At 35.3% G+C, this 18677-nt stretch overlaps 1 protein-coding gene across 1 annotated transcript; it reads right to left on the minus strand.

Annotated features, from left to right (window-relative positions):
• Positions 1-153: 153 nt before the first annotated feature.
• On the minus strand, positions 154-6244 carry LOC110639079 (uncharacterized). Its single transcript, XM_021789885.2, has 11 exons — positions 6096-6244; positions 5557-5622; positions 5383-5450; positions 4853-4886; positions 4588-4657; positions 4047-4104; positions 3358-3486; positions 3043-3134; positions 1198-1276; positions 618-696; positions 154-478 (listed from the first exon to the last, which is right to left on the minus strand). The coding sequence occupies exons 1-11, from the start codon at positions 6100-6102 to the stop codon at positions 399-401; spliced, it is 762 nt and encodes a 253-aa protein (XP_021645577.2). The 5' UTR covers positions 6103-6244; the 3' UTR covers positions 154-398.
• Between the last annotated feature and the right edge of the window lie 12433 nt (positions 6245-18677).

The raw sequence follows: 18677 nt of genomic DNA on the forward strand, positions 1-18677 counted from the left end.
GTTCATTTTATATGAACTAACAATAAGAATATATTGCACAAATATCGGTGTAACAGCTCTTTTTGCCCTCCAAACTTGGACATTTGAGGAAGCCACTTATGGTGTTGGCTTTCTTTCTCCTTGAAGCATTATGTAGCAAATGCACTGAAGAAATTCTCCAAGTTCTAAATATATTTCTTCTCCTCATGAGTACAAATTTCCAATTGCACTTTCTAATAATAAAAGAAAAATGTAACCACTAATCTACATTTCCCTCTCCACTCCAGAAATAGCAGGGAAAAAAAGTACAATATCCAACAGTCCCAACAAAAACTGCTATATTTTGGTAACAACAAAAACTGGTATATTTGCCATGCAATGGGTACTCCATATAGAAGCCCAATACCATCCATTTCCATTTAGTTGGCTCGCCTTGAAGAATGGGAAGATGAGTCAGATTTCTCGGCCAGATAGTGCTCAAGCATATCTTCTTCATCATCTGCCATCATATCAAAGAGAAAATGATTCTTTGATCATATATGATAAAGCTTCAGAATCACATTATGTTTACCCAATCAAATTATGCATGTAAATATCAAAAAACATAAAATCCTACAATTACAAACACAAAGAATCACCTTCAAAATCATCATCATCAAAGTCGATGTCCTCCTCATCTTCCTCATCAGATCCTTCTTTAATTGGGGCTGCTCCTTTCTGAAATTGTGCTCACAAAATGCATTAAAGTTATTTGCAAGAAAGTGGGAAATTTACAAATGATTTGATCTTATGGACTCTCCCGTAATTTAGACCACCAGGATTGGCACCATAAAGAATCATCCTTCTTTACATGAGTTTAGAACTTCAGAATATGGAAGCTACCATAAATTAGAGTAAATCTCAAACTGCTGAATAGCAAGCTCAGCTGAGTGATTTACAGACTGATGATGTCAAGAATTGATTTTTCATTATGATGTTCTATTCATAATTTCATCATATGACTGCATTATATATTTGCTTATACTCTCAAATCATGCAAATGGAAAATGTCTAACAAAGGTTCTAATAATGGAAAGGTATGAACGCTACAACCAAGTAACAGTGCAACCATTACATTACTCAAGATTACTAGCAATTCGAAGTTGATTTCTGAAGAGTAGTATACTATGCACCTAATTTGGAATAACAATACAGGAGCAAACAAGAGGAGAAACATACCGCTCCACCACTTTCAAACCACTGTCTGCCTGTAAGCTTCTTCTCCTTAGGGGCCGTAAGTGCAGACTCGGGCATCAGCCTGAAAAATTGTGGAAGTCATTGGTCATGAAGTAATGGTTCAAATAAAATAATTCCAATCTGCCTGTATTTAAAAAAGTATTAGTAGGTTATCCAATGTGGCACAGTTATTGAATTATGTGTGTTAAATTACAAGAACATTGGTCGCATCTCTTTTCTCCTCTCTTTCAATGTCACACAAAGCAGAATGCATAAAGGAAATGGATGAATCAATCAATCAGAAACAAGGTTTCTGATTGAAAACTAATTCAATCTTAATGTGTACTTCAAAGAACTCTCCTTATTCTCATTGATGTCCACCAATTAGCTTTAGCAAATTCCTGTTTTCTTCTTTGCTCATTAGGCTAGTTAATTTTTCAATATCCCATGCTATTAAGGCCATCCTCTGTAGATGCCAAGCCAATTATACAGTTAAACCTTATGTTGCTAACCACAAAATCACACTTCCCTCACTGATGAAAGTGAACACTACTTTTTCCTCCCCAAAGCCTAAAAAGTAATGCAAATTTATTTATCTCCCCATCCCCTACAATTTTCTTTTGAAATAGTTCAGGTGGATTTTCTTTCTCTCACTTGGTAGTGGCATGCTTTATGGCAAGATCCATCCAAATTTGAAATCATTTGGCAACCAGTTTGTAGCATAAGATTAGGTTCTCAATTCCCATGGTACTGGATCTTGCCAAAAGAGCCACCATCATGAATCCAGCCTAATGCAGTCCAAGAAGACTCAATTAAGGAATTATGTTGAATTAAATTTTCATTGTAAAATTATGAAGTTTAGAGTTCTATTCTTTAAGAATATTAGGTTTACTATTTTCTTAAAGTTTATTTAGTATCCCTAATCAGCATTGAATTAGTATTTTCATATTTTGAGATTTCTAATCCCAATAATAGTACGATTAATATTATACTATAAATACCTGTGACTTTTAGTTATTTTGGCAGTGTATTTTTCATGATTGACAATTAAAAATAATAAAAAAATTGAGAATTTGTTTCTCCCTTTGACAATTTGTTTCTCATCTCCTAAGGTTTTTCTCTATTGGGTCTACATCACAACTGATGCATAAAAATCAGATCTGCAGGGAGATCTTAGGTGTTATATATATGGGTTTGTAAACCTCTCCTTCTGAACTAACTTTTGAGGTGGAGTTAGGCAGGTTTATATCATTTAGTATCAGAGTCTCACTCTGTATGGGTCGGTGGGCCATATACAAAGGTTCCCTTACGTTCTTCGGGAGAGGTCGGGTTGAACTAGTCATTACCCCAATTGCTTCATGCCGACATTCTGTCTAAAGAGATCGGGAATGATGCGTCTCACATCGGTTTTGCAGGGAGGTCTTGAGGGTTATATATATAGATTTGCAAACCTCTCCTTGTGAGTTAACTTTTGAGGTGGAGTTAGGCAGGTTCGTATCAACAACCATATAGGAAAATTATCCCAATTCTTTTCTTTTTATAGATGAAGCCAATTAATACTTTATTTAGGCTAAAAAATTCTTGATATGAAAACAAGCAATAATACAAGATGAACCATTTCATTTTCAAGATCCTGAACACCACACAAGATAAAGTCAAAGCCTATTGTAATCTTATTGAATCAGTACAAAAGGCAACTAAAAACCATCACAATTACCAATCATGTATGATGGTGGCACCATCGCAGTCCAATTAGGTTAACTTAATGCCAAATTTGACTGAAAATCACAAAGAAGGGGAAAAAAGAACTGAATGCTAAAATAATAACATCATAATGATATAACTCACTTGGCTCGCTCAAGTGCCAACTCTGCTTCAAATCTTTCTCTCCATGCCAGAAATGTATCAACAGTAACAGCTTCTCCATGTGGTACAATTATCTGTAGGGGAAAAGGTGAAAAGTGGCTCCTTGAAAAAAATAAAATAATAAATAAATAAAGAATAAGACCTGAAATTGCAAATGCACATTAATTTGGCAAGTTTGGGATCTTGGGGGCATTTCACTAAGGAATTCTTAGAAAAATAAACCATGTTTAGACTTAAATCTAGCTAGCATATAACTGAAAACTGATGGAAATCTAAAAGCACAGAAAACATTCATACATCTTCTTTTGCTGCCTGTTCGTCTTCAATGTTCTCATTGCTTGCATCTTGACCATATTTTTCAGATAACCACTCTTTAGCTGACGTAACCAGAGTGTAGATCATAGCCATACCAAGATTTTCAGATGCCTGAGAAACATTATTAATTGGTCAAATAATCTGCATGACCAGACAAATGCACACAATTTCTGGAGTTGTACATCCACTTTTATGTAAGCACATTTTACCAACTGAACAGCCATACCAAGATTTTCAGATGCCTGTGAAACATTATTATTTCGTCAAGCAACACACAATTTCTGGAGTTGTGCATCCACTTTTATGCAAGCATTTTTTACCAACTAAAATAAATTCATCCCAGCATCATACAATCTGTTAAAAAAGAAAATTCACTAACTAAAAATCCCCTTATCCCTGAAGATTAAGGACATGGCATTTGCTACTCTGAAGAACAGTTCGCTAATCTTCAAATAATCACGTTAAATTATATCACCTCAGACCCTGATACTCAGAAGCAAGTTTTTGGAGTTTGAATTGAACCTTACAATACATCAGGGCGGATAAAATGGGCATATTAACGTAGCATTTTCAATCAAGGGAACTTCCAGGAAGCTAAATTGTAAGTATAGTAGCTTCAGATATTTCAAAGAAGCATGAACTGAAAATAACAATGAAAAGACCATAGTTACCTCTTGTTCAAGCTTTTCTTTCAAAATTCTAAGATCAACAGTTTGTATACCTCGTATGCTGCAAAGGAAGAAAGGGATAAAAAATCAGATGTTGCGACACATGGTTCATCTATATACTGCACCCTAGTTCATACAGTTATCAGTACATTAGTTATTTTGACCATTGTTACATAACCACAGTCAGCTCTCGTGCCACAACATAGTCCAAGATCAATTGAACAGAATACATGGCTTAAATAATTCCTCAATTTGGTCTTCTGTAAGACAGCAAACCTCACACATCATTTACATGAGTAGCATAGCGAAAAGAACTTAACAGGGTAGTTATGTTAAAAGAAAATAGAGAATTTCAACACATAATTATAAATCAAAGGTTTCCTTTTGGCAGAGTGCTATATGTTACCAGATTGTCTCCAGCCACTTGACAAGCATTCTTGTTGACTTACACATAATTATAAGAAAAACCAATTTTTAAATAAAGAATAATATAACCAAAAAAAAAAAAACTCTTTACATAACCTGCATAAAAATGACACGCTACCTTTTCACATTTAGTAATGGAGACTCATCTGGATACTTCTCTGTGTGTGAGAAAATGAGAGCTAACTGAACTGCAAAAAAAAGAAAAAAATGATTTGAGAAGCAGCAAGATAAATAAACAAATCCAGGAATCAAAAAAACTGCAGGGTAAGGGAACCAAGGAAAACAGGTTGTAAAACTAAAACATGAACTTGACTTCGATGAGATTTTTTTCAGGAAAAAAATTCCCAAATTTTCACATAATAATATAATATTAAGACAATAACCTGGAGTGTCCATTGGATCATCTGCATCATCATCCTGATGAAATAAAACAGACAAGATAATTACGTGGAGAAAGAAAACCTTTGCTAAAGCAGAACTAAAATAAAAATGGAAGTAATTTGGGTGTGACTGCATTTGAAATCCAATTGACCAACATATATACCTAAAATTTGTACCCTTAAAATCTACTTTTCAGCTACAATATGATGAATACACAATAAAAGGTTAAATTTATTTCAACCCTCTATTCTGATTTCACCATATTCTTTTTTTGTGAAAAAGCTGACGCAGAACAAATAATGTCATGGCATGAAGCAGCAAGCCAAATTATTTGGTCAGGTCTTATATCCTTCAAAAATAATCTAAAAGAGGTGCATTCAAATGCCTGAGCAAAAGAAATAGGCAGACTACTAGGTGCTTGAAGACTTAAACAATTAATACCGAGTCTACTTCTACTCAACGGCAATGCAATGTTGTCAAAAAAATTGCTATTAAAGAATTCAAATTAACCTAATAGAAGGATAATATGTACCTGTGGAGATATCGTTATCTGAAAGCATCGATTTGAAGTATCTAACCCACTCTCACTTGAATGAATTTCTACAACATAAGACAGTATTAGATTACATTTCATTAGTGGCAAAGCAGCAAATGGTAACATGTGATTAATCAACCACATGTGTTCATCAGCAGAATTGGCTCACACCTTTGAAATCATCCATAAGTATAGCTTCTAATGCTTCGATTTCCATTTCCTGCTCCGGTCCATAGTCTGCCAACACAGATTAACACAAGTGAACATGTAATACCATAATTAGTTCGTCTTGATTACAAAATTTGTAAAATTTTCTCATATATTAAACTCTGCAAGCTTTCCTAGTGAAAACAAATCCATCCATTCAAATAACCAATGCCATTAGCTAATGTTCTATTGGATAAATCAGTGTCACTTAATTACATCATTTAGAGATTAATTCCACCATTAATTATGCAATCAACCAATCACCATTAAACCCAAGTCCTTAATACTTCCATTCATCATCAAATAAACGAAATCCATTTGATTTGACCGAATAAAAAAGCCACTGCAGCTTCTGGGTACGTGTGATTCCCACTAAAACGGGTCTCTTGAAACTTCACCATACTCATACTGATATTTTAAAAGCAAATAAACCCAAAAACAAAATAAGGGAAAAGAAGAAGACGAAGAAGAAGAAGAAGAAAAAGAAGAAAAGAGAACATTACCAGTCATGGTTGCGAAGTGCTTTTATGGATCAGTCTCACCTTTCTCTTGCAACTTGCAAGTGTGTTTGATCGAAATCACTGTAAGCTAAAACCTAGAGCTCCTTTAAACGCTCCGTTTTAAGGTTACATATATATATATATTCTGTGTGTGTGTGAACTTAATTAGTATGTGGATTTTTTTTATTATATGAATTTGTTAATGATTTTTTTTCGTATTTTGTAATTAGATGATAATTTTTTTTATTTGCTAATCATATTTACATGGTAGTCAAATTTTATATTATTAGATTTTTCTGAAAAAAAAATATATTATTAGATAAATAAATTATTAGTAATTATATTAATTGATTTATCATAATTGCATTTCGAATTATATTTGATATTTGTTCTTTTTTTTTTTTATTCAAAGGAGGGAGAAAAAAAAAACGAAAGGCTCCTCTCTCGAGCAAACTCCTCCACTTTCTATGGAAGAAGCAAACTTGGTTCAACGTGGCAGCAAAAAGGTCAAGTTAAGAGATGGATTCAGGGGTGATGCTTTGATCCTTGTACAAGAAGATTCATCTGTTCACCCTATAGAGAATCATCGCAAGTCGTCTTTTAAAGACGCAATTCTTGGCAATGGTGTTCATGACTTCCCAATGGATGATGGGTTTATTAATGTGGAGGACATTTCAGATGATGATTCGGGTGGTGAGGAGGAAGATGATGAGGACTGTGATTGTCTCACTATTCGTTTGACTCAAGCTGAGAAGCAAAGAAACATACTCTTATTGTTAAGGTGCTTGGTAGATCTATTGGCTTTAGTTATTTACAGAAACACCTCCGTCAACTTTAGTCTCTTAAATCACCAATTGATATGATTGATTTGATTAATGGCTACTTCTTTAGTCCGTTTTAGCAATGAAATGGAGTATGATCATGTGCTTTTCGTTGGGAGTGGAGGCCAAATTTTGATCCTAGTAGCGTGGTGATTGATAAAGCCAATCGAGTACTATGCTTGTAGTTTCTTATTGAAGATCGGGAGTAAGATTGGTCGACCTATTCTTATGGATAACTCAACCAAAAAGGTGGCTAGAGGCAAATTTGCTTGTATGTGCATGGAAGTGGACCTTTCAAAGTTTCGATTTAGTAGGAAAGTCCAACGCATTGAGTACGAGGGTATTCACTTGATATGTTTTGCGTGTGGGTGCTATGGGCATCAAAGTGATCAGTGTGATGCATTTACCAACCATAATAATACAACTCCCTTCAATCCTAGTGATGTTAATGGTGAACATGGAGATTCCAGCATGATAGAAAATGCAGGCTAGGAATTAGCTCTACCATTAGCTGCTCCTTTGGTTAATGATGAACATTTGCCATTGGATGAGATTCCCTCTGAAATTGTAAACCGCTACGACCTTTGGACGGTGGTAAAGAAAGGCGAGAAAAGAAGTGCTAATTTTGGGAATTCAAAAGGTAACAGAAATATTGGTAAGGGTATAGATAAAGGAAAGCAACATGCTGCTAGCAATTCAGTTGTGCACGAGAAAATATCAGGATCTCGAATTGCTGCCCTTTATGATAAGGTGCTGGAGGAAATTTTGGAAAAAGATGAGTTCGTTATCCTGGAAGATGAGCATGTTTCTAATGCATGTAATGATTGCGTTCTTAAAGATAATCCATCTACTATTGTCCCATTTGGGCTTGAGCCTCAATTGTAAGCTCTAACTAAAACCCATACCAAGAGTACTGCCTCAAAGAATAGTTCTAATGCTGCTAAATGGGCTCATTTGGAATCTCAAGGCCATGTTGAGGTTAATAAGCTTGCGGGGACACTATCTGCGACTCATTCAGCACGAGATGTGGGATCTTCTGAATGGGTACCTCCTTCCTCTGCTCAATCTCTTCATTTTTCTAAAGCTGCTGCATCTGGAGAGCATGTGGTGGTAGTTAGTAAAGTCAGTACATAAGTCATTAATCGATGCACAGTCGTTGATGAGGTTCTAGTTAGTAGTTCTAGTGAGGTCCCAATTATTCTTAATGGCTTTGTTTCATTGGTTCATCCTGCTGAGATTAACCCAAGTCATCCACCAGACTTGGTTAGTGACACTCCTGACATTGTTCTCGTGGAGGATGGTAACGTTGACCGTGAAAACCCATATACATTATTATTATTTTATTTTAATTAGTTAATAATAATTTAATATATTTATAAAAAAATATATATTTTCTTAGATGATCTACTTATTTATTTTTAAATATATATATATATTATTCTTGAAATTAAATATATATCTACAATCTGAACATTTCAGTTCAATAATAACTCTTATTCCATTTTATACCTAATAGGACTCTTGAAATATATATATATATACCCTAATCATCTCTTCTGCTAAACTTTGCTCTCAAAACCTGTTTGTCACCTCCTTTTTCTACCAAATACTCTCAATAGGTATTTTCTTTATCTTTTAATTATTGTTATATATGTACATATATATATATATTAAAATTATTTTATTATTATTTAATATTTTTCTTTTATATTTTGGATATGTAGGAGATTCAAATATTCAATTAGTCAGTTAAAATTGTCTCTCGTCCATTGAAAATAACTATTATCTTGGAGATTCCAAGTGAGTGGTAATTATAGTACATGGCACCGTTTTAGTCCCTTTTAAAATTTCTTAGCATTAAATTTGTTATTAAATGAAATTTTAAATCAATATTTTAACAATTATTTTATATGTGATTTTCTAGAGTTTTATTTTATTATTGAATTTTATTTCGATTTTGATTAAATAATTAATTTTATCAACTATCTCTGCATTAGACCTATTAAGATTCCGGAAACAGGCCTTTAATGTATTTATATTGATTGATATTTGACTACAAAATTTACCGATGTGTTACTGAATTGATTTGAGATTGATTTGATTTTATTGAATTGATTTGATTTTACTGACTCTCTGAAACTATTGAAATACACTATTGGAATTACACTATCAGTTATTATTTGTTATCTGAAATTTTTTATTGATTTTGATTGATTTGTACAAATTAATTTTCTATTTTGAATTGGTACCTGTGCCCAGTATCTGCATTATCCGCCCCGTAGTGTGGACTATCACGGTATTAGGTTGCATTGTCGAGTCATGCATCATTGCAGTTTATGGTTTGCATTAGTATCATATGCATTGATATCTGTGAAGGAGGAGGAAGGTATCTGATATCTGGTAGCGCGCTTACCATCTAGCCTTTGGTGATGTGGGGTATCATCACCCTGGTGCACTGTACCATAAAATTTTTATTGAATGAATTTCTTTTATATTTTTATTTTTATGAAGTTATTTTATTAATGATTTTTGATAGCATGAGTATGATTTTATTGAATAGAAAATTTATTGTGAAATAAATCAAGCGTCTGCCTGTTTCTATTCCGTTGTGTGCTATAATTATCATTCACTGAGCATCTAGCTCAAACCACGTTTTCTCGTCATTTATCATTTGGATCGTAGAATTCGCGGTGATCCAAATATTCAGTCCATTTTCTGGAGAGGGACAACTTTGATTTGTTCTCATGGTATGTCCGAATTCATGTTTTCTCGGGCCAATAATTAGTTTAGTTTATTGAACAGTTTAAGTTTTTATTTGAATTCTGTAGAGACTCCGCAGTTTACCTATGGGATATTTATGATGTTTATTCAGCATTTTGTTTATTTGGATTTTGTCTATTTTTGAGATTAGTAAGTGATAATATATTCATTCAAGATACTCTAATAAGGCTTGCATGATTTAAGAATACTTAAATTATGCGCCGGTCACGGTTCAGAATTTTGGGTCGTGACATTGACACAGCTTTTCGATGATATTGCTCAGGTTGAGTGTGCGCCCCAGTTGGGTTTGGAAGATGGCGGTAACGCAAAGGAGATGAAGTGTTAACTCTTTTCTCATAGTTTTGATTTGTGGTTTTGGACTTGGTTTTGTTTGTGTCTCTTTCTATTTTTTCCTTATGAATTGCTTGATTTGGAATTGTCAAGGCATTGTAGGCAATCGCAGCCAGCATGCTTTCAAAAATCTTTGTCGTCAAGATAGGCCTATTATTCTTGTTCTTGTTGAACCCAAGGTGAATGGTGACTGCACAGATTTAATTATGGATAATTTAGGCTTCAGTGATTGGACTAGAGTGGAATCTGTTGGCTTTAGTGGTAGAATCTTGGTGTTATGGGATGTAGGTGCTGTGCAGTTAAGGGTGCTTTTTACTCACTCTTAGTTTGTACATTGTGAGATTATTGATGGTTATGGGTTGAAATGGGTTTTTACGGCTGTCTATGGCAGTCCTTATGAGCATTTACGTGCCACTCTTCTTTCAGATGTGCATCGAATTCAATCTCATAATAGTCTCCCATGATTATTCACGGGCGACTTCAATATGGTGGCTTTAGCGGAGGAAACTAACAGTCTTAGCGATTCTGTTTTTGCTCGTTGCCAAAGATTTAGAGACCAGATACATTATATGGGTTTATTGGGTTTGGGTTTCTCAGGCTCAAGGTTTACTTAGTGGCGTGGTAATGATGCTGCTTCACGTTGGGCTTCCAAACTTGACAGTTGCCTATGTAATTTAAGTTGGAGAAGTCTCTTCTCTATTGCAGATGTTCTCCACCTAGAATGGGTATTTTCTTATCACTGCCCTCTTCTTTTTGTGGTGCTATCAACGTGGAGTGAATATGCAAAGGTTGAATTTTGAATTTCAATCCGCCTGGTTTTCTCACAGGAATTTCCATGATTTTATCCGTAATAATTGTGATAGAAATTCTACTCTTTTGGATGTAGTCCAGATTTTACATCCAAAGCTTCAATCATGGAACAAAGAGGTGTTTGGCAAAGTTTACCACCACAAATGATGACGTTTGGCCTGTATTCGAGGCATCCAAAGTAAAATCAAAATAGGCAGCATGTTCACAATGGTTTGCTAGCTTTGGAAAGGAGACTTCGGGAAGAGCTGTATAAAAGAACTAAGAAATTTTGGAATAAAAATTCTGTTGTTTATTGCCCAAGAAATTAAAGATATATATAAAAAATTACAGCTAACAAATAGGTTCGTAATCAAGCTAAACTACCAAAATTGTATCAGAATCATACAACAAAAGGTAAGAACAGATATGCACATAAAAATTTCTAAACAAATGCCCTAAATAAATGCAAAATAAATGGCAACTAACAGCTAAATTTCCAATACCCCCCTCAAGTTGGAGCATGGAGATTTCGAATGCCCAACTTGCGAAGAAGAAAGTTAAACTGATTCTTTCCCAACACCTTTGTGAAGATATCCGCAGGTTGCATTGAACTACGTACATAATCTGTTCGAATGTTATCATTCAATATCTCATCACGGATAAAATGACAATCCACTTCAATATGCTTGGTACATTCATGATAGACAGGATTAGCAGCTATATGCAGAGCTGCTTGACTATCACAATACAAATTCATAGGTTCAGTATGCGCCACACCAAAAGAATTCAATAATCCTTTCAACCATTTAAGTTCACAAGTTGTAGTACTCATAGACCGATATTCAGCTTCAGCGGATGAGCGAGACACTGTCTGTTGCTTTTTAGTCTTCCAAGAGATAGGGGATTCACCCAGAAGAACAAAATAACCAGTCAAAGACCGTATTGTCAAAGGACAGCTAGCCCAATCAGAATCATAGTAAGCAGACAATTTGAGATCACAATTGGCATGCAGTAGTATACCCTGACCTGGATTTCCTTTCAAATAATACACAACTCTAACAGCTGCCTCCCAATGAGCTTTCTTCGGTTGTTGCATGAACTGAGCAAGAATATGCACACAATAAGACAACTCGGGTAGAGTTATTGTTGGATAAATAAGCCGTCCCACCAGACGCCTATACTAAGCAGGGTCATCCACATCATCACTCTCGGTAAGGGCCAGCTTGTGATTTTGTTCAAGAGGAGTTTTAGCCGGCTTGCAACCCAGTAATCCAACTTCTGAAATTACATCCAACACATACTTACGTTGACACAAAAAAATACCATTCGAGTTTCTGGCTACTTCAATCCCTAAGAAAAATTTCAGCTTCCCCAAGTCTTTCATATGAAAGCAACGACTCAAATAGTTCTTGAATTTTTGTACAATGAAACATCATTCTTTGGAGATAATAAGGTCATCCACATAAATAAGCACATTCAATTGAACAGTCCCAGCTCGAAAAGTGAACAAAGAGTAATTTGAATATGATTGCTGAAATCCATAAGCTTTCAGAGATGCAGCCAATTTTGCAAACCAACATCTAGGTGCTTGCCGCAAACCGTATAGAGATTTTCGGAGTTTACAAACCTTGCCTGGTGATTGAGAAGCAAATCCAGGCGGCATCTTCATGTAAACCTCTTCCTCCAAATCACCGTGTAAGAAAGCATTTTGGACATCCATCTGATGGAGTTTCCAATTCTTTGCAGCCGCAACGGCAAGAAAGGTGCACACAGTAACCATTTTTGCTGTAGGAGCAAAAGTCTCCTGATAATCTATGCCTTGTATCGTTCAACACTTCCATCAGAATTGTATTTAATTTTGTATACCCACTTGCTTCCTATTGCTTTCTTCCCAAATGGCAGATTTTCAACTGTCCATGTACCATCCTCCAAAGCCTGTATTTCTTTTCTCATAGCCGCTCTCCACTGTTCATCCTTAACTGCTCCTGTATAAGAGCTTGGTTCATGTCCTGTAGTAATGGCTGCCAAAAATCATCGGTGTTGTGCAGAGAATTTATTATAACCCACATAATGTGCTATAGAGTAAGGCGTACCTGAGGTGTAACACCCCGTTGCATAGCCTAGTATATTTCACTGTTCAGGTGACCGGTGTCGGTCCAGATAATTAAGGAGATTAGAGCCACATTTAAGACAACTTGAGAAGCCATGAACACAAATAATTAGTAATGTTTAATTAGTTAACTATAAATAAGAAAAACAGAACATAAGAGGTTAAACGAGCCGAGAGTCACAGTGATGAGTGACCTCCTGAACGCATCGAAGTCATTTTTAACTGATATTTCGAACCGTAAAAAGTGTCGATTCGGTCCTTAGGAACCTTATGAACACAGATGGAAAGAGAAAATCATGAAAAAGAAGCGTAAGCGGTCAAATAATTAGGTCGAGGCCGGAAGAAATATTGGATTATTTGCAAATCGGGATGAACAGCGAGGGCAATTTGGTCAATTGACCAGAGTCGACTCTGACCTAATCACAAATTAAATCGGAGAAAAGAAAATTTCAGAATCGAGAATTAAATTAAAGAACTAATAGAAAAAAAATAATATAAATAGAAAAAAAGAAAAGAAAAGGAAAGAGGTTGGAAAAGTCAAAAGGATGACATCATTTATGATGTCATAAAGGTTTAATTTAATTATTTTATTAATTAAGGAATTTTGGTCTTCAAAAAGGGATAAGACTAAGGAAAATAAAACAAAAAAAAAATTTAGAAAAGTCTCTTCTTCCTTCCAATCTTGCCGCCCCATTTTCTTCCTCTTAGCTCCCATGAAAAATCCTTCATTAAGCTTACATTTAAGCTTAATTTGCTCCACTTAATCTTCATAAATCCCATAAAAACCTTGTTAGACCTTGCAATCTCAACTTAAGCACAAGAAAGAAAGAAGAAAGAAGGAGAGAAATTGGAGAATTGGCAAAATAGTTGAGGTTAGTATGCTAACTTACTATTTTTCCATTCAAATGCATGTTTAGGTAATTAAGTGAGCTTAGAACTTGATTTAAATGAAACAAATATGGGGGAAGAATTAAACTGAAGTTTGGGCGACTTGAGAGGAGTGTGGTTTGCATGAATATGATGCAATTGAGTGAGTTTAGAAACTTTACTTAGTTAAATGATTAACATTAAAATCATTAGAAGTAGTTAAATGCAAGAGTTAGTGAGATTAGGGTTTCAATGCTATGGTTTATGAACCAAAATTTGGAGAAATGCATAAATGGCATGTTTAACCTATTGTGACATGAAATAATGGTCAATTATGACCAAATAAGTTGTGTGGGAATGGTAGGAAATTAAACCAAATTCGTAGGTCAATGGTCATGCTGCTGGCAGCATGACCAAACCCACTTTGAAGGAACCATAGCCAAAAACTGACCAAAACTTGGTGAAACAATTGACCAAAGTGAATTGATTGCAGGCTGCCACTGCACTAAACTGACCAAATGAGCGATGCTTGTTCATTTGGTCATAACTCGAGTTAGACATGTCAAATTGACCTGAAATTTGGCCAGGGGTTAGAGGGCATATAGATCTAAAACTTTCATGAAGAACATCACCCCAAACTATGCCATTAACCCATACAAATTATTGAGCAAAGTTAGGTTACTAAACCTGCAACTCTGCAGAATTTTCAGTGAGCAGCAATGTTTGGATGGCTATAATTCCCTCTAGAAAACTCGGATTTAGGCGATTCTTGAACCGATGGAAACCTAAGACATAGTAGAACATTTCATATGAAGAAAGTGAGACCAAATTATGAACTTAACTTGATCAAATTATTGACCAAAGTTGGATCAAAATCTGCCAGAACCCAAAATTGTAGCATGAACAGTGCACGTGAACAGTAAACTTATTTTGGCCATAACTTGAGCTACAAAACTCCGATTGAGGTGATCCAAAAATGAGAATACACTTAAGACAATAAGGAACATTTTCTATGAAGGAAGTTTTGTTAAATTCCAACAGTAGATCGACCAATGGAATAGTGCAATTTCGGAGAACCAAAACAGAAAATTGGCAATTTTGCCAAAATGACCTAAGCTTTAAACAAATGACCAAAACCAACAAGTTTGGTGACCAAAATGTAGTATGTGGGTGAAGTTGGAGTTCCCATACCTATTAAGCCTTAGAAAGTCAATAATTTGACTTGAATAGTGCAGTGAATAGTAACCCGAAACACAAAATTTCGAGAACGTCGAATTTAACACGTTAGAGCTAGGTAAATGTAAAGTTAAGTTTATTTTGGATTTATTTTAAGTTTTAGTACTGAAACATTGGAAAATTTCGTGTTTCAGTGGAAAAAAATATCGGGACAGAACCCGAGGAGTCGAGTTAAGGCCAACAGGCAACTCGTTTAAGGTTTGTGTACAACATATACTTTTATAATCATCTTTTGCATATCGTTTTGAATAATATGAAATATTGGATTATGGCATTCTTATGATGTTTGATCTAAATTGTTGAAAGTTATTATGTATATTTGAAAAGACAATGTTTAGCAAATTGTTAAGATAAGTTTTGAAATCACAGTGTCATGACCACATATTTGAACACCTCACTAGCACGACTAGTGGGGGTAATCAGTTTTGAATTTTGATTCCTTCTCTGGAGAAGTGTTGAGGTGTGCCAGTAGAAGAGGATGTGAATGGATATCCATATATTTGAGCTAGCTAGCCTTGTGATATGATTTCTCTTTAGCCTCTGGCTATTGAGATTCTATTTGTTTCGAATGGCGTGATCTAACTGTGGGTTTTATGAAATGTGTTTTGATACTTTGAAATGAACTTGGTTTACATGTAAAATCTCACAATGCATGATTGTATTTAATTTTCATGTTTAGCCAAATTTTTCAATGAATGTGCTTAAAGCTTTGCATAAAGATTATTTTAGTATATTGTGCACCACTGAGTCCTAGTACTCGTGATAGCTTTATTCTTGTCAGATCTGAGAGACTAGAGGAGCAGCAGACTGAGCTGCTGAAGTGTGTGAAGTCATCAGCTTGAAGCCTTCGGGTATAATTTATACCCTAACTGTAAATACTTCTTTTGATGTATATATTGCACATAAATGTATGGACATGTAAAAATGGGTCTTGAGCAGCTTGTACACAAATTTGTATGAAGTTTGTAATAAAGTTTAGTTTATGTTTTTTTTGATATAAATTTGTAAGGTTGTATATAAATTATTTTGTTTTTAATGAAATATGAATAATATTGATTGACAGTATTTTGAGAACTATTGAACTTGTGAATTTTGAGAAATTGACTGAGTTTGATTGTGAAACCGAAGTAGTGGTTGAGAAAAACTTTTAGAAGTGCTTTTTACAGGTATTCGAAGAACGGTTTTCTCAAAATACTGAAGAAACTCACAAAATTTTTATAAAATTTGCGGAAAACTAAAATGGCCAAAAATATTAATTAGTTTTAATTTCAACTAAATGTTTTTAATACTTATTAGAAATGCTCACCACTTGTCAAAGATAAGAAAATTGTTTTAAAATCCCTTGTAGGGTACTTAATGAATTATCGGTAGGTGAAGTTCGGTAGTTCATTAGGTATTCTACGGGAACATGTTATGCCTTACAGAGGGGTAAGGTGTGACATGAGGAATTAGATTGGGAAGGTGAGCATACCGAGGGGCTTGTTTTGATGGCGTTTGTCACATAATCCTTCAAACGAACACTAGGTTACTTGGTCCTTTGTCCCCTACCTAGTTGCTCTTCAACAACTTCACCTCTATCCACTCCCTCACTGTTTTCATGGATCAATTCTTCCGTTTCAGGATTCACCTCACTTTCTCTACCCACACTTTCAACGTGCTCCTTTCCCAAGTTATTCTCTAAACCATCAACTTCATCACCCAACTCTTCAATTCCATTTTTAATGAGTTCATCACCCATTGTTTTCTCATTTGCATATGGAAATTCTGTTTCAGCAAATATCACGTCTCTTGATACAAAGTATTCTTTAATTTCCAAATCATACAATCTCCATCCCTTCTTTTCAAATGGATACCCAACAAAAACACACCTACGACTTCTACTACCAAATTTATCTTTATCCAGATTCAGATTATGCGCATAGCACAAACAACCGAAAACCCGAACGTTTTTGTAAGAAGGTACTTTCCCAAAGAGCATCTCATATGGGTTTAATAACATAGATGGAGTCTTATTAATCAAATACCCGGCTGCAAGTATACATTCTCTCCAAAATTCTATGGGTAAATTTGCTTGGAAATGCAAGGCTCTTGCCACATTAAGAATATGACGATGTTTTCTTTCCACTCAGCCATTTTGTTGAGGTGTTCCTACACAGGAAGTCTGATGCAACATCCCTTGTTCATCAAAATATTCTTTCAAGCACATAAATTTACTTCCGTTATCACTTCTGTCAATTGTCACATTTTTTTCAAATTGGTGTTTAACCATCACAACAAATTTCTTAAGAACACAAGCTACTTCTTGTTTTCCATTCAGCAAATATATCCAAATAGCACGAGAGTAATCATCAACAATTGTTAAGAAGTAAATTGATCCACAAGAAGTTGGGACTCTATAAGGTCCCCACAAATCACAATGTATCAATTCAAAACAACCATCAGCTTTATTGTCACTAGAAAAGAAAATCTCTCTTGTTTGCTTTGCTCTAAAACAAACTTCACAAGTTTTATTAGTTTTCCTAACTATGCTACCAGCTTCTGGAATTAACTCTACCACCTTATAAGAAGGATGACCCATTCTCTTATGCCAAAGCTCAAAAGACCCCACATGAATTACCTTGCAAGCATGTACCGATGTCACTCCCTTGAGAAAGTACATCCCCTCGCGTTGCTCACCCACTCTAATCAGGTTCCTCGAATTTAGGTCCTGTATAGCACAAATTTTGTTAGTGAGTTGAATAACTAAATTTGAATCATTAAGTAGTTGTGATACAGAGATCAGATTGCAATTCAAATTTGGCACATAAAGGACTCGTTGCAATTTCAAGTCTCCTCCAAGCAACACAGTTCCTTCTTTCACCGCTAAGGTCTTTTCTCCATTAAGTAACCCGACTGAGCATGGCACAATATCACGCAATTCACTCAAAAATGCCAACGTTCCTGTCATATGATGGGAAGCTCCTGTGTCAATAATCTAAAGAAATATCCTCTGCGTACCTGTCAGCCTCTCATTGCCACCATTCTGACAAGAATTCAACATGCCCAGCAGAGCAACCCACTGCTCTTCATTTAATTCACTAAGACCCTTTCGATCTGAATCTGTCACAATTCCACACCCACCATCAACTCCAGTTGCTTGTGTGGCGTTGGTAGGAGCAACTCCTCCCTTACTACATCCTGCTCCATTACCACGCTTTTGACCACCTCGTCCAGCAGAAGTTCCCCGTGGTCTATTACCCCACCATTCTGGATAACCTATCAGCTGGAAACAACTTTCAGCATCATGTCCCTCTCGGTTGCAATTAGAACAAATTGAGGATTTGTCTTTATCCCCCCCTGAATTTTGACTACCTACTTGAATTGTAAAACTCATAGGATTGCCTCTTTCTTCCTTGGTTCGTGTCATAGTTCGCACCCGCTCTTGCTGAACAACCATAGCATAGGCACGATTCAAATTGGGCAAGGGTTCAGTGCTCAAAATATTAGAGCGCACTGTTCCGTATCCTTCTTTATCCAAGCCCATCAAAAACTGATGAACTCTCTTTTCACGCTTTCTTTCCAATTCAATGGTAAGATTGCATCTGCAGCCTGTATAGATACACACTGATATCTGATCATAGTTATTTTTTTCATCCCATAATGTTTTGAGTC

This window comes from Hevea brasiliensis, chromosome 1, assembly GCF_030052815.1.
Source record: "Hevea brasiliensis isolate MT/VB/25A 57/8 chromosome 1, ASM3005281v1, whole genome shotgun sequence".
Taxonomy (NCBI): domain Eukaryota; kingdom Viridiplantae; phylum Streptophyta; class Magnoliopsida; order Malpighiales; family Euphorbiaceae; genus Hevea; species Hevea brasiliensis.

What these genes read in the sequence shown, in the direction of transcription:
- LOC110639079 (XM_021789885.2), bottom strand. An exon ending in ACTTATGGATGATTTCAAAG is followed by an intron (nt 5,451 to 5,556) that starts GTGTGAGCCAAT and finishes CTTATGTTGTAG; the next exon opens with AAATTCATTCAAGTGAGAGT. An exon ending in AGATAACGATATCTCCACAG is followed by an intron (nt 4,887 to 5,382) that starts GTACATATTATC and finishes TTATTTCATCAG; the next exon opens with GATGATGATGCAGATGATCC.